General features: G+C 42.6%; 1 protein-coding gene across 2 annotated transcripts in view; it reads right to left on the bottom strand.

Annotated features, from left to right (window-relative positions):
- The window catches only part of LOC111832835 (cadherin-4-like), a 362,676-nt gene that overhangs the window by 15,711 nt on the left and 330,428 nt on the right, over positions 1-16,537 (bottom strand). For both annotated transcript variants that reach the window (XM_072715730.1, XM_072715731.1), the window contains 3 exons: positions 10,731-10,916; positions 8,962-9,215; positions 1,816-1,958 (listed from right to left, as the gene is read on the bottom strand). In XM_072715730.1, the coding sequence (XP_072571831.1) occupies positions 1,816-1,958; positions 8,962-9,215; positions 10,731-10,916 (583 nt within the window). The remainder of the gene's footprint in view (positions 1-1,815; positions 1,959-8,961; positions 9,216-10,730; positions 10,917-16,537) is intronic.

The raw sequence follows: 16,537 nt of genomic DNA on the forward strand, positions 1-16,537 counted from the left end.
GTGGTCAAACCTCAAGAGGCAGGTGGACAGACAAAAACTCATGAACTTCAAGCATTGATTATGCAAGGATGGGCTGCTATCAGTCAGGATTTGGCCCAGAAGTTGATTGACAGCATGCCAGGGCAAATTGTAGAGTTCTTGAAAAAGAAGGGCCAACACTGCAAATATTGACTCTCTGCATAAACTTCATGCAATCTTCAATAAAAGTCTTTGACACTTACGAAATGCTTGTAATTATTCTTCAGTATACCATAGAAACAAAACACTGAAGCAGCAAACTTTGTGAAATCCAATACTTGTGTCATTCTCAAAACTTTTGGACTATATAGTATTGTATGCAAGTACCAGTGGTGGGAGCTCTGTCAATTAGAACCCGGAAAATAAAGGAAAATTACCAGGGGGCAAGGCAGGAGGGTATTCCATGAAGCAGGATTCAGGGAAAGTCTGACTAAGGGAGACGGTTATTCTGATCCAGAGCAGACTTGTTCACTTGCACAAGTTATTGGTAAATGATTCCCAGTTGAGTTAAGAAACGTTGATGGAATGGAACTCCCACTTAAATGAGCCAGACTTGTCTAAATAAGTCAAACTTTCTCTTAATCCTGCTTCATGGAACACTCCCCAGATCTCTTCGTAACCTGGGGACTGTATTAATCGACACTATCGGAATACTCTCCTGATACTTGCCCTTCTATGGTTGTGCAAATTGCCCTGAAAAAAAGATCCAAATACCTGGGCAAATTCTAAAAACAGGATATGAGTAAAATCATACAGCAAGCTTTGGCATTCTGTGTCAGACAGAAGTCTCAAGTGATGAATGAAGAACAGCTAGAACTATCGCTGAGCATGGCATTCAACACACAATGCTGGAATTAAATCTGCTCTGCTCTGCTCTTATAAAGGCATACCTGTATAAGTGTCTAGTTCCCATCATTCCTATAACACAAAACAGCTACATCTATATGAAACAGGGGATCTGCATTCTTTAGACTGGACATTCCAGAAAGCTTAGCAAAAATGAGCTATTGAAATTACTGGAGCAACATTAGTAACCCTTGGAATGACATAAATATGAGACACATATTAGATCTAAAATATACTACAGAAATCAAATTAGACAGACATAAGAATAAGACATTTAGAAAATCAGATCTTAGTGTTGTACATTTAGCAATATATGGTTAGCAATATAGTTGTACCATAACAATGACCATAAATAAATACCATTAAAAAAAATACTATCCTGATCTCAAAATGAAATTCTAAAATTCCACACTCAAGAGCTTTGAAGGTAGTATGAACATACTGAGCAGAACAACAGCCTAGAAAATCAAGATGCTTAAAATATTAACGGCAGTTATTTTAACTATTTGTAGAAATTTGCCAAACACTTATTTAAAAACAATACCAGCTAAAGAAGAACTTGTGGGGTCCTTGTATAGCCATTGAAAATACGCAAGACTGTGTATAATTTCACAATCTGGAGGTTCACATAATAGAGTCTAGCTATTTAACAATTAAAGTGCATAGACCAGCAGGTGGTGCTGTGGTTATAAAATTGGGCTTAGAACCAGCTGGTTATATCTCCTGACCAAAAAGTTTTTCCTTTTCTTTTCAAAAAAAAGAAAAAAAAACTGTCATTGTATCAAAGAAATGCATTTGAAAGTGTAGAGCTGTGTAAATCATTCCATATTCAGCAGCTCTGTAGCAGAAGCAGAGGATGGTAAACATGGACAATGACAGTCTGCAATCATTTTTCCTAGTTAATTGAAGCAGCACATCAGGGGCAGGGGTGGACCTGGCCCGGAGACTCACCGTTGTCTGCTGCCAGGAACTTGGCCTCATAGATGTTATTCTTCACGTAGATGGACTCACGGTCAAGGAGGTCTGTGGTGACAATCTGGCCATTGGTAATGTTGATACTAAGCCAGCTGGCTGGATCATCATATTTGGAGTACCTATAGGTAACAGATTATACTCTTGGCACAACACGAAGCATTCTACAGAGGATAATGGGAGATATAATCTTGTACTTTATTCTCTAAAACAAATTCCATCACTGACCCAGAGGCATTCACAAGTTTACTCTGGGCTATCATACATTACCAGTCATAAGCAAAACAGGCCCAAACCATGATACCACCACCACCATGTTTCACAGATGGGATAAGGTTCTTATGCTCGAATTCAGTGTTTTCCTGTCTCCAAACATAACCCTTCTCATTTAAACAAAAACGTTCTATTTTGGTCTCATCCGTCCACAAGACATTCTTCCAATAGCCTTCTGGCTTGTCCACGTGACCTTTAGCAAACTGCAGATGAGCAGCAATGTTCTTTCTGGAGAGCAGTGGCTTTCTCCTTGCAACCCTGCCATGAAAACCATTGTTGTTCAGTGTTCTGATTGTGGACTCATGAACATTAACATTTGCCAGTGCAGGAGAGGCCTTCAGTTGCTTAGCAGTTACCCTGGGGTCCTTTGTGACCAGGCTGACTATTACACGCCTTGCTCTTGGAGTGATCTTAGTTGGTCGACCACTCCTGGGGAGGGTAACAATGGTCTTACATTTCCACCATTTGTACACAATCTGTCTTACTGTGGATTGGTGAAGTCCGAACCCTTTAGAGATGGTTTTGTAACCTTTTCCATCCTGATGAGCATCAACAACCCTATTTCTGAGGTCCTCAGTAATCTCCTTTACACTTTAACACTTTGATAAAGTGCCTTGTTTTTAGTTCATACTTGGTTCAGGCAGAAGTTCTTCTGGTAAGTAGTAGTAAGTTTATCAGGTTTAAAATTTTTAATAAAATAATAATTAAGTTCCGTTTTAACACAAGTAATAACTTATTTTAGTGTACTCCGCACGTTACTGCATTTATTGTTACGCAAATTAATCTTTATAGTTAAATACACTATATAAATTTACTGGGCTGGGAGTACGGGGTCATAGTGAGTTAGTTAATTATGGGGCCAGCTCAGTGTTGCGTTTGCAAGATGTTTGCCCTTCTGGACGTTAGTGTCCAGTCGGACTTCATCTGCGAGCGATGTAAGCTAGTGGACTCACTCATGGTCAAGGTTCGCGACCTTGAGGAGCAACTGGCTCGCATCCAATGCAACAGTGAGTTAGATGAGCTAGTTGATACGCCGTTTAGGGAGACGGTGTGTACGCCACTAACGGGGGGGAGGGAGAATGAAGAGCAGAGAGGTCGAGAGAGCTGGGTGACCGTAGGTCGTAGACGCAGGAAAAGGCGTACACACGTTACAGAGGCGGCATCACCTGAGGTGTCTGTGTCTAACAGGTTTCAGGTGCTTCCAGCTTTAGAGCCGGAAGGGACTGGGGAAGCAGGTGGGCCCTTGGGCACTGAGGAGCCCCCTCCCCCCAGAAAGAGGGAGGTTGTGGTAGTGGGGGATTCAATTATTAGGGGAGTAGACAGTTATGTGTGCACGCGTGATAGAGGGTCCCGTACGGTGTCTTGCCTGCCTGGTGCCCAGGTAGGAGACCTTCCAGATCGTGTGGACAAGCTTTTGGCCCCAGCTGGGGTGGATCCAGTTGTCGTGGTGCATGTTGGCACCAACGACATAGGCAAGGGTAGAAGGGCTGTTCTGCAGGATAAATTTATAGAAGTCGCCAATAAGCTTAGAAGCAGAACGTCCATGGTGGTATTTTCCGAAATACTCCCCGTGCCACGCGCAAGTGAGGCTAAGTTAGCTGAGATAAGGAGATTAAATGCGTGGCTAAAAGGATGGTGTAGGAAAGAGGGGTTTAGGTTTATGGGGCACTGGAGGACCTTCTGGAACAGGTGGGACCTGTTCAAGCCGGATGGGTTGCATCTGAACCGGAGGGGAACCAGTGTACTGGGAAGGCGTATTTGTAGAGTAGTTGAGGAATGTTTAAACTAGGGACTGGGGGGGCAGGGAGGTTAGTTAAGTATGTAACTGGGGGGAAACGGAAAGCCCAAAAAAATCATATTATAAGTAGGCACTGTAATAAGCCTACCCTTTGTTGTCTGTATTTAAACGCCAGGAGTATTAGGAATAAAATTCATGATTTAGAGGCTCTTATCTCATTGGACTCTTATGATATTATAGCAATAACTGAAACGTGGTTGAGTGATAAGGATGGACAAGAATATAATATGGATGGTTACACATTGTTCCGTAAAGACCGTATAGGTAAGAAGGGAGGTGGTGTTGCAGTATATGTAAAGGAAATCTTGCAGGCAAGGGAGCTTACTGATATAAGTAAAAGTACGGAAGCTATATGGGTAAAATTAGATGCTACAAACTCAAATAGCCTAATTGTCGGTGTTTGTTACAGAGCACCCAATGTAGCTGCTGATGAAAGCAGATTGTTATACAGTGATATTAGGATTATGAGCAATAAAAATGATGTGGTAGTTATGGGTGATTTTAATCTACCGGGGATACAGTGGGACATTGTTGCTGGCTCTTCTGAAAATGAACTTGAGATGGTGGAATTAGTACAGGATTGTTTTTTTACTCAGTTTGTTAACACCCCTACCAGGGGAGATGCCATTCTTGATCTTGTTTTGTCTAATAACCAGGACAGGATTGGTAAATTAGATGTTTTAGAACCACTTGACAGTAGCGATCATAACATGGTTAAATTTGAGGTTAAGTTTAGTGCCCGAAGAGCAAAGTCCAAATCAAAAATATATAATGTTAGGAAGGCTAACTTCAATTGTATGAGATTAAAACTAGAAACCGTGAACTGGATGGAGTTAAATAACAAAACTGTTGAAGAGGCATGGGAATTTTTTAAAAGCACATTATTGCAAGTACAAGAGGACTTCATACCTGTTTCTAGCAAGAATAAATCTAGGAAATTGCAACCTAGGTGGTTTAATAGGGACATAAAGTATAAAGTAAGGAGGAAAAGGGCTTTGTTCCAGAGATGGAAAATAACTGATGATGACATAATAAAGCAAGAGTATCTAAATCTACAGGCTGAATTAAAAAATGACATTAGACGAGCTAAAAGGAATGTCGAAAGGAAGATCGCATTGGAGGCTAAGGATGACGTTAAAAGTTTCTTCCAGTATTTTAACTCTAAAAGAGCTCTAAAAGCTGAAATTACTAATCTGCAGGATAGTAAGGGTCTTATAATTGAAAACGACATTGACATAGTAAATGAGTTCAATGATAGTTTTGCACGGGTATTCACTGTCGAGGACACTAGTAACTTACCAGTTCTTATTACTAATTCAACATCGTCTATAACTAATATATATATAACTGAAGCTGATGTTTTGCAAAGCCTAGCTAAGCTCAAAATAAATAAATCACAGGGCCCTGATGGCATCTTACCTATAGTGTTAAAAGAGATGAGGGATATTATTTGCCGACCCTTAACATTACTGTTTCAAAAATCCTTATCTGAAGGTGTGGTACCTTCTGATTGGAAGCATGCCAACATAACGCCCATTTTCAAAAAAGGGGATAGAAGTAATTTGTCAAACTATAGGCCAATCAGTCTAACTTGTATAACTGGTAAAGTTATGGAGGCTATAATCAAAGAGAAAATGGTAGATTACCTGGACTCAAATAACATTTTGAGGGATAGCCAGCATGGATTTAGGAGAGGTAGATCCTGTTTAACAAATCTGTTGGAGTTTTTTGAGGAAGCTACTCAGGAAGTTGATGATAAGAAGGCCTATGATGTCATCTATTTAGATTTCCAAAAGGCTTTTGATGTTGTTCCCCACAAGAGGCTCTCACTTAAACTCAAAGCGACAGGTATTTTAGGAACTGTAGCGACTTGGATTGATAACTGGTTAACGGATAGGAAGCAGCGAGTAGTTATAAGAGGCTCGATGTCACAGTGGGCCTGCGTTCATAGTGGGGTACCGCAGGGTTCAATTTTAGGACCACTTTTGTTCCTAATTTACATAAATGATATAGACACCAATATATACAGTAAACTGGTGAAATTTGCAGATGACACCAAGGTGGGTGGTGTAGCAGATACTGAACTAGCGGCTCAGCAGCTACAGCGGGATCTTAATTTAATTAGTGACTGGGCTGACACCTGGCAGATGAAATTTAACATAGACAAATGTAAGGTACTCCATGTAGGGAGCAGAAATATAAAGTACAGGTATTTTATGGGACCTACTGAAATAAAGGTAGCTGATTATGAGAAAGACCTTGGTGTGTATGTTGATGCTTCCATGTCTCATTCTCGCCAGTGTGGGGAAGCAATAAAAAAGGCCAATAGGATGTTGGGGTACATCTCCAGGTGTGTGGAGTTTAAGTCAAGGGAGGTAATGCTAAGATTATACAATTCCTTGGTGAGACCTCACCTAGAATATTGTGTACAGGTTTGGTCACCATATCTTAAAAAGGACATAGCGGCCTTAGAAAAGGTGCAGCGTAGGGCCACAAGAATGATTCCTGGTCTTAGAGGAATGTCATACGAGGAAAGGTTATTTGAGCTAAATCTGTTCAGCCTCAAGCAAAGGAGACTGAGGGGGGACATGATCCAGGTCTATAAGATTCTAACAGGTTTGGATGCTGTTCAACCGAATAGTTACTTCAGCATTAGTTCAAATACAAGAACTCGTGGCCATAGGTGGAAATTAGCGGGAGAACATTTCAAACTGGATTTAAGGAAGCACTTCTTTACACAGCGTGTAGTCAGAGTATGGAATAGTCTTCCTGATAACGTAGTGCAAGCTGAATCCTTGGGTTCCTTTAAATCAGAGCTAGATAAGATTTTAACAACTCTGAGCTATTAGTTAAGTTCTCCCCAAGCGAGCTCGATGGGCCGAATGGCCTCCTCTCGTTTGTATAGTTCTTATGTTCTTATGTTCTTATGATAGATTAAATAACACAGGGTGCCCACACACACCTGATTGTCATCCCATTGATTGAAGACACCTGACTAATTTCACCTTCAAATTACCTGCTAATCCTAGAGGTTCACATACTTTTGCCACTGATAGACATGTAATATTGGATCATTTTCCTCAATAAATAAATGACCAAGTGAAATATTTTTGCCTCATTTATTTAACAGGGTTCTCGATATCTACTTAGAGGACTTGTGTGAAAATCTGATCATGTTTCAGGTCATATTTATGCAGAAATGTAGACAATTCTATAGGGTTCACAAACTTTCAAGCACCACTGTATATAACTGCTCTGCCCCACCTGCTATTCATGTAAACTTACAATGGAGTAATCAGTCCTTGATTTGTTCTGAAGTCTTTATGGCAACAAAAATGAGCAAAGCTCAGGAATTAGAACAATAGACCATGGGTCTGAAAGCTACTTAACTAGATTGCATTCAGCATGCTTTGTTCTATGGCCTGTAAAGTAGCATACAAACAAGACTAGAAGATTTCACAACCTTCACACCCAACATTACACTGAGAAAGACTGGCATTATTTTTTTCACATCTCATGTCTGCTTTAAACCATAATAATCCATGGGGCTTCATCTACTGGGCTAGCAGACTAATTAACACATTTCCATGCATGAGTAGTAGCGATTGACAAAGCCTACAGTGTTACAGGGTTGGCAGTGTAACAGAAGAGGAATAAACAAATTACCAAGAGTCCTTGCATGCTTAAAGAATTGGACTGCTAAAAGAATAGGTTGTTGATTCAAGTCCTATGAGGAGAACTCTGTTTGCTGGACTTCTGACTCTGGCACTTAACCTGCTTCAGTAAAAAATCTATGCTTTAAACAGGTAAGCTATTAAACAAAGCTTGACGTGATTCTTTTCAGGAAGTCAGTAGTGTTATATGGTTGGTAAATATTCAGATATACACAGCTCTGGAAGCACAATCTGCAATGTCCAGTCAGTAGCTGAACAAGCTTGGGGTGGTCCAGGATGCCTGGTCCTGTGCCAGGTCAGTAGGTCCAGTCCAAGCAAGAACCTAGTGTCCAGCTGGCAAGTCCTCACTTACTCAAACCCATTCATTACCATCTGTTGCAAAATAAATGAGTAAATGGGTCCCGCCTGCTTTTTCCCTGAAGTCAGAGGCATTGGGTTGACACCGGAAAGGGGGAAAACACAATGTGTCTCACTCATATCCTTGCCAACCCCACTCCCTCAACCAGACCCCATCATTTGACTCCATCCAGCTCTAGCAAGATCCCTGGCAAATCCTTACTTCCAGTCTAATCACCAAATTTAATTATGTGAAACAGATTGGGGCCGTCTGCAGCTCATTCATGACTAAATTGCTTTTGCTTCTGCTGTCATTACTTAACGCAGGGTGTAGGAATTTCAGAGGACATACCTATACTCCACAGGTAAAACCAAACCAAACTGGAGGAACGCAAACAGACGCAGCAGAACACGAAGAGATGAACTTCTTTTATGGATGCATTAGAATGTTTTAAACAGAAATCCCTTCCCCCAATACAGTTGAGCTTTGGATGAGCTGGGGCTGATCCTTAGCTTAAACCAGACTTATGTAACAAATCAAGAGCTCCACTTATTATGGTCATATGGTTCTATGATTCACTACAGAATCACAGAAATGTACCAGCTTAATCAGTTACTTGCTTAGATTTCACTTTTCGTTAATGCTTACTGACATAGGTGTGACATTTTGTGATTGATTAAATTGTTAATTTCAGGGAATAGAAATAGAATATAAGAAGGAAATGTACAATGCACTCAATTATCCAAGAATGTGGTAGGATTATGTCACTTGACCAATTAACTTCAGAGTAAGCGACAAAATGGAAAAACAAAATCACAGAACGCTCATATTACTTCTGATGTCATACTATTACTGTTATTTTGTTTAATGGGTAAAAGGTTTATTCAAAGCAATTCGCAGTCTGCTCACTGCTTTCTTTATGTTCATTGATATTCACTAATCAATATCTCATCAAATTGTTTAATTATTCAGTGAAATCAGATATGTAAATGTAAGAAACACATGGAATGACCAGTGTGCCCCTGAAGAGACTGAGGGCTTACCTGAGCACCTGGTGCACAAAGCGGTCTGGGTCAGTGGCGGCGAAGTTGGTGAGCGCGGTGCCTGCTGGGACACCCTCCTCGAAACGCACAAGCTTGGGGTTGGTGGGAAAGAAAGGCGGCTCATTGACGTCTGCCACTGAGATGGTGACCCCAGCCGTGGACTGCAAGGAGGACTGGATCCCGCTAGCCAGAGGTTCCTGATTGATCACCACCACTGTCAGCATGAAGGCCCGGTTCATCTCATAGTCCACTGGCTACATATGGTCAAGATGGGAGACGTCAAGGTCAATTTCAAGCAATAAATGGTGTGAAGGTCACTTCTGCTTAGTTAAATCTCTTTTTCTTATACTTAAGTATGCAATTAAAACATTCTACTTTCGTACAAACAACTTTCCTAATTCCTATACTCTCCTGAACAAAAACACATAAAAATAAGTAACGCTACAAAAGTGTGGAATCTGTACTGTGTCTGACTTCTACTCTTGTTAAACATCGCACAGGGGCAGATTAACTGTACCCCAGTCTAAGCTGAAGTCTGCAAGGTATCCAGAGCAGTGAAACACCTCCACAGAACAAGATATCCCCTGATCTCTTTGATAAAACTACTAACATAGATACTTTGATGTTTCAGATCCCTTCTGCTTCCTGATTTTTTTAATATTAGAACTTCCCCAACACAAAGTTCATTTTATACAATGTGATTTTTTAACTAATTTTGTAAATTTTACATTCATTTTGAAACATCTGGCAAAATACCTCTCTCAAGGGGAGAACCAAATTAAGTAAACTGACAAATGCATAAAAAACCCAAATATTGTATGATTATCTTAGGATGACACTCTTTCCCTCCGAAGGCCAAGAAGAGGATGCTGGGTATTGTGCTGTTGTCAGGGATGCCAACTGTTTGTACATTTAGGAACAGTCTGTATTAAATTCACCCTGTCTGTAAATCCATAAATAAATTAGACTGTTCATAGAACCTAAAAATAAAAAAAAATAGGGTGCCAATAAAAAATATGGCATGTAAGTAAAAACGTTTATTTTTCTTTTAAAAAGGTGTCGGTAAAAGCAAGCAACCCTGGCTGTTGTTAATCACTGGATGTTGCTGTTTGCCCATGTTGTGTCTCGTCTATAATCCCCAGAATTGAATGTCAAAGTTCAGTTGAGGCTCTCAATGTTCTTCTGCTGTTTGCTTCTGTTGATCTTGATTTACGCATCCCCAAAGCAGATCATTAATCCAATTTACTCTTGGGTGTAATGAAGAGACTCGAAAACCAAGAGTGGTTAAATGAAGTCGCTGATACACAGCTAAACATCACGCTGATCAAATATTAAGGGTATATAAAAGAAAACATGTCATTTTCAGTAATAGTTTCAGCTGTGCTACAAGGTGTGAGGTGGCTGCAAAGATTTGCCATCTCTGCATGTGACTGGGCTTGTGGGAAATATACTTTTCAGTGTGTCTCACCCCATCATGTGGACACACACAAAACTTGTAACACAGCTCAAAGTCAAAGGCACACTAATGTTTAAAAGGAAGACATACAAATTATTAGACCTTTAAACCACACCTAACTTGAATCTCGGAATAGTTATATATTTTAGTATAAGACTGCCTACACAGCATGCCGGTAGGAAGGGCTATAATTAATAATAAAAAAAATAATGCACACATACATATTACACATTCATACAATTACAATAATATAAAGCTAAAGTTCATGTTAAAAGTTGGGGCAGGAGCTTAGCATTCACAGTAGCATATGTACCCTGAGCACAGTGACCATTCCATCGTTAGTGACTGGGTGTGTCTGAATGGTGAAGTGACCGGAGGGGTCCCCACTGACTATCCTGTAAACCGCGTTCCAGTTGGGCGTGTGTGGCTTGTCCAGGTCATTGACAGTCAGGTTGGCCACCACCACATTCACCTTGTTCTCTGGCACCTCCCCGGAGAACTGGTGGGAACAGATGGTGAGAGAGAGAGAAAGAGAAAGTTAAGGACTTTCACGAACCTGTAAAGCTCAGAGACTCATTTTTGAAATTTGATAACTCAATAAAAATGCTTTGTTTCACCTACACCAGCAAGAAGAGCAGCTGAAGACCTGAAAATCTATAGCAGGCAAGGAAAGCAAAAACTTTTAGTTTCTTATTTCCTTTCTTGCTATAGTTTTAAAAGTGGCCAGTTGGCTTCTCTGGAAATTTGACAGAGGAATAACTTTTTTATGCTGTTGACAACTACTTTACACAGCATGAAGTTAAAAGACACGAGTTCCTTATTCCTCATCTAACCAAATGTAATTAAAATGCACTTTCCAATGTACCACTCCACTCACCTGCCCTCCCTGTGAGACTGAGAATTACCTCATGACCACTCATTGCAGGGAATCCACTATTTACAACATTCAATGCACATACCTCACACTATCACGTGCAGGTTATTCTCAATTATTCAAATACTGAGCCTAGCACATGCTACACTTTTTACAGATATTTTATAGCCACTTCTACTCCAAACGTGAGCATATTGTACCTGTTGCAATTAGTCATTATCCCTATATAGCGCCACATACTGTGGAGGCATCAAAGTTGTAATTAGACTGACCGAGGGTAAGGTTGTGCATGCTGACCAGAGCATGTGAGCGGAGCGGAGCGGTGAGAATTTCCGCTCCTCGCTCACGAGGCTGTTGGCTCCGCCCGCTTCTCCGCTCTAATTCGCACTAAGCCGCTCCTCGCTCCACTAAAATGTCCTCCCGCTCCAGTCAAATCGCTCCACGCTCGCTCCAATTTAACAGAGGAACAAATAATCTGCATGCCTAACAAATGTCACCTTAAACCGAAGCCTTATGTCATAAAGAAATATGAGCAACGGCAACATTGCCAGTCAGAACAGAAAATATTTATTTTTAAGCAACCTATCGGCAACAACGGACAGGTTTGGAAATGGCATTCCACACAAAAATAGGCTTAAAAATAAAGGAATCAGTGGGTTTAATAGCCTAAAGAATATACAGACACGTTTTAAATTCCTCAATTTTTTTCTGTTGATGCAGCACGTCTCTAAAATAAAATTTTACGTTACGTGAAATGAAAAAAAAATCTTATTAGACCTACTTTGAATGACAAAACGAATTTATTTGATTACCAATATTTACTTTATAGGCTTTTATACTTTAATTTACTTTATAGACTTGATATGCTACAACCATATAAAACTTGCACGCGTTTTGCTCTGGCTTCCGCTTGTTCGCGTAGTACACTCATGTTTCTGAGAAAAGTGATTCCAAAGTGAATCTTTACTCACTGAAACAGTTTCACCACATTGTTGTTCTTGCTGTACATTCTTGTCATCTATACGTTTGATAAGAATAGTACACTTGTATGATTTATCAGTTTCCTTTGTGAAATACTTTGCGAATTCCATCTCGGCCAATTTGTGTAACAGTCTTGATAGTTGTACAGATGAATTCTGGGTAGATTTGGGCGCGCCTCAGAATTGTAGTGTGAGCAGTATCGGAGCGAAATTGGAGCGAGACAAAGCGACCGCTCCAGCCTTAATTAGAAAACCCGCTCTGACCAAATTCCGCTCCTCGCTCACGCTCCGCTCCGCTCACATGCTCTGATGCTGACCATACATGACTCACTGAAGTGGTGATGTAATGCTACACCAATAAGTTTGCTAATTTGCTGAGAGCTGACAGCTTGTCCCACCACAGATGATTCATTGTGTGACAGCAAGTCCGTGTCTTCCCATGATGGCTAAACCATAGATGAGTCTCTCTGCCAACTGCTGTTACCAGTAATAGCTTCATCATCTTGCTGAAATCGAATATAAACCCCCTGTAGAAACATGACTGTGACAAACAGTAAGCAAATTAAGTATGTAGATTATATTTGCATGCAAATTTCTTAATTTAAGATTTCCATCCTACTTCCAAGATGGGTGAGAAAGAGTGATGTTACTCATTGATGTCAAGAATGCTATAAAAACACATGGAAAAATACACCTTCATGCTACTGAAAAAAAGTCAATGAAGTATTTATTAATAAATTCTTTTTTTTTCTAGTTGGAAGAAAGTTGGATTTCATGTAAATACAGACAAATGATTGCACTATGTACCATACTTCCATAGCAAGTACTTCAAAAGGGAATTTATGGTTATTCAGTTAGATATTTCATGCTTAAGCACAACTGTTCCCCTTTACTCTAGTAACCCTGGCATTATATGTACGGTTCAGGTCAATCTAACTACTTCCTAGAAGTTCCTGGAAGTCAGCACTCATAAGGATTAGGGCCTGAAAGCATATGTAGGAAATTGCTCACCACAGATCTGTAATACCGAAAATAAATGGAAGGATTTTCATGGCATATTTTATTGACAAGGGTTGCCATGACATTGGAGGGACGAAGAGGAAGAGATAAAGAGAGTGATCAGCGACGACCCTGTAGGGGACGCACACACACATCGTTGCTTTTTCAAAAGCCAGTGGTGATTGACATAGAGAGGTCCAATAAAGGTGGAATGTCTATTCTGAAGTGACGAGCCTGACATAAGGGCACTGTGGGTGCAAAGTGTTGCCCATTAATCTCTGTCCTGCTGGGCAAGTGTCGTTGCCAACAGCACAACTGAAGACAGAAAAATTGGACTGAGGACAGCTCCTGAACAGCCCTGCGTTGCTTCAGCAACTGGAGTGGACTTTTTCACTTTCATGGTGAAAAATGTTTCACTTCAAAGTATTAACTGTAAAGTATTACAGTAAAAGTTCCTGTATCTAGCAATGTTGGAACCAAGGCACCAGCACATGGTTGAATTTTCCAGACTGTTGAATGTTACTCTTGAAAAACATTCAATTTTAATGCATTTCAGTTCTTAGACTGCAAGGTGAACAATAGAGGACCAAGCATCTGCAGGAACACATATTTGGTTTGTGCAATGCTTTTCTTTGTTATTTTTAGTTACTTTAGTGTAAATTTGTAATAGAATAGTGCTATTACTTGTTTTTTTAAATGTTATTTTTAACCTAATACTAATATTTTAGAATTATATAGAAATAGTTTTTACTGTGCTGTTTTATACGCTACGAAAAGGTCAATGTACCATTAATATTGCCAAACAACCAATTAAAGAATGATGGGTAGTAATTTTCAGCATCACATAGTGTTTGATGTCCAGTTACCTGGCTGCTAGAGAGACACGTGCAGGGGCGGATTGGCCATCTGGCAATTCTGGCAAATGCCAGAAGGGCCGGACCATTTTTTAAATGTGGGCCGGTCAGTTTTTTTTTTTTTTTTTGTATTGTTTTTACATGCAGGCAGCTTTTATCTCTTGCAAGATGTGAATATTATGATGATGATGATGATAATAGTAATAATAGTAATAATAAATGTTAAGCATTTGGCCCAATCGGCGACAGCCGGCTGGTTTCGAGATGGGCCGACCCAATAGTACTGTAGGGTCACCGGGGCCCCACCCTGGAGCCAGGCCTGGGGGAGGGGCCCGTTGGCGAGCGCCTGGTGGACAGCCCGAAAGAGGCACGCGGGACTGTCCCCAGGTGGGCCCACCACCCGCAAGGGAAATGTCAGGGGTTCGGTGCATTGTGGATCGGGTAGCGGCCAAGGGAGGCCCTGGCGGTCCGATCCCCGGCTGACAAAACTGGCTTTCGGGACATGGAATGTCACCTCTCTGGTGGGGAAGGAGCCTGAGCTTGTGCGTGAGGTTGAGAGGTATCGACTAGATATAGTCGGGCTCACCTCAACGCATAGCTTGGGTTCTGGAACCAACCTCCTGGAGAGGGGCTGGACGCTCTTTTACTCTGGAGTTGCGGCGGGTGAGCGACGCCGGGCTGGGGCGGGGCTATTGGTGGCCCCACAGCTCGGTGCATTAACATCGGAGTTTACCCCGGTGAACGAGAGGGCTGTTTCCCTGCGCCTTCGGGTCGGGGATAGGTCTCTAACTGTCATCTGCGCTTATGCGCCGAGTGTCAGTTCGGAGTACCCGGCCTTCTTGGATTCCCTTAGCGGTATGCTATTTGGCGTGCCGCGGGGGGATTCCATCGTTTTGCTGGGGGACTTCAACGCTCACGTGGGCAATGACAGTGTGACCTGGAAGGGGGTGATTGGGAGGAACGGCCTCCCTGATCTGAATCCGAGTGGTGTTCTGTTATTGGACTTCTGTGCAATGCATGGTTTGTCCATAACGAACACCATGTTCGAGCATAAGGGTGTCCATAAGTGGACATGGTACGAACATGCCCGGGGCTACAGGTCGATGATCGATTTTATAATCGTATCAACTGATCTACGGCCCTCTGTCATGGACACTCGGGTAAGGAGAGGGGCAGAGCTGTCAACTGATCACCACCTGGTGATGAGTTGGCTCAGGTGGCGGGGGAGGAAGCCGGTCAGACCTGGTAGGCCCAAGCGCATAGTGAGGGTCTGCTGGGAACGTCTAGCAGAGGCTCCTGTTCGCTGGAGCTTTAACTCGTGCCTCTGGCAGAATTCTGACTGCATGCCGGGGGAGGTAGGGGACATTGAGTCCGAATGGACACTGTTCCGGACCTCCATTGTGGAAGCGGCCGTACGGAGCTGTGGCTGCAGGGTGGTCGGTGCCTGTAACCCCCGTACCCGATGGTGGACACCAGAGGTGAGGGGGGCCGTGAAGCTGAAGAAGGAGGCTTACCGGGAATTATTAGCCCGGGGGTCTCCAGAGGCAGCTGATGGGTACCGGCGGGCCAGGCGGATCGCGGCTCGGGCGGTCGCAGAAGCAAAAACCCGGGCGTGGGAGGAGTTCGGTGAGGCCATGGAAAGTGACTTTCGGTCGGCCTCAAAAAGGTTCTGGCAAACCATACGGAGTATCAGGAGGGGGAAGCAGCTCCTGGTTCCTACTATTTATAGTGGGGGGGGGCTGTTGACCTCACCTGGGGACATCATCCTGAGGTGGAAGGAATACTTTGAAGACCTCCTCAACCCTGCCTCAGATACATCTACGCATACTGCCTTTGAGACATCTGAGGGCACGGAGTCCGAGGGTGCTGGGAGGGGCTTGCCCATCACTGAGGCTGAGGTGGCCGCGGCGGTTAAACAACTCCATGGTGGCCGGGCCCCGGGGGTGGACGTGATCCGCCCGGAGTACCTGAAGGCTCTAGATGTTGTGGGGCTGTCGTGGCTGACACGCCTTCTCAACAGTGCGTGGAGGTCAGGGACAGTGCCGTTGGATTGGCAGACCGGGGTGGTGGTTCCCTTATTTAAGAAAGGGGACCGGAGGGTGTGTTCCAACTATAGGGGGATCACACTTCTCAGCCTCCCTGGGAAGGTCTATTCCAGGGTACTGGAGAGGAGGGTGAGATCGATAGTCGAATCTCGGATTCAGGAGGAACAATGCGGTTTTCGTCCTGGTCGTGGAACACTGGACCAGCTTTATACCCTTGCAAGGGTACTGGAGGGGGCCTGGGAGTTTGCCTATCCAGTCTACATGTGTTTTGTGGATTTGGAAAAGGCTTACGACCGGGTTCCCCGAGGTGCTCTGTGGGGGGTGCTTCGAGAGTATGGGGTTCGGGGTCCACTGTTGTGGGCGATCCG

Source organism: Paramormyrops kingsleyae, chromosome 8 (assembly GCF_048594095.1).
Source record: "Paramormyrops kingsleyae isolate MSU_618 chromosome 8, PKINGS_0.4, whole genome shotgun sequence".
In the NCBI taxonomy this organism is placed as follows: Eukaryota; Metazoa; Chordata; class Actinopteri; order Osteoglossiformes; family Mormyridae; genus Paramormyrops; species Paramormyrops kingsleyae.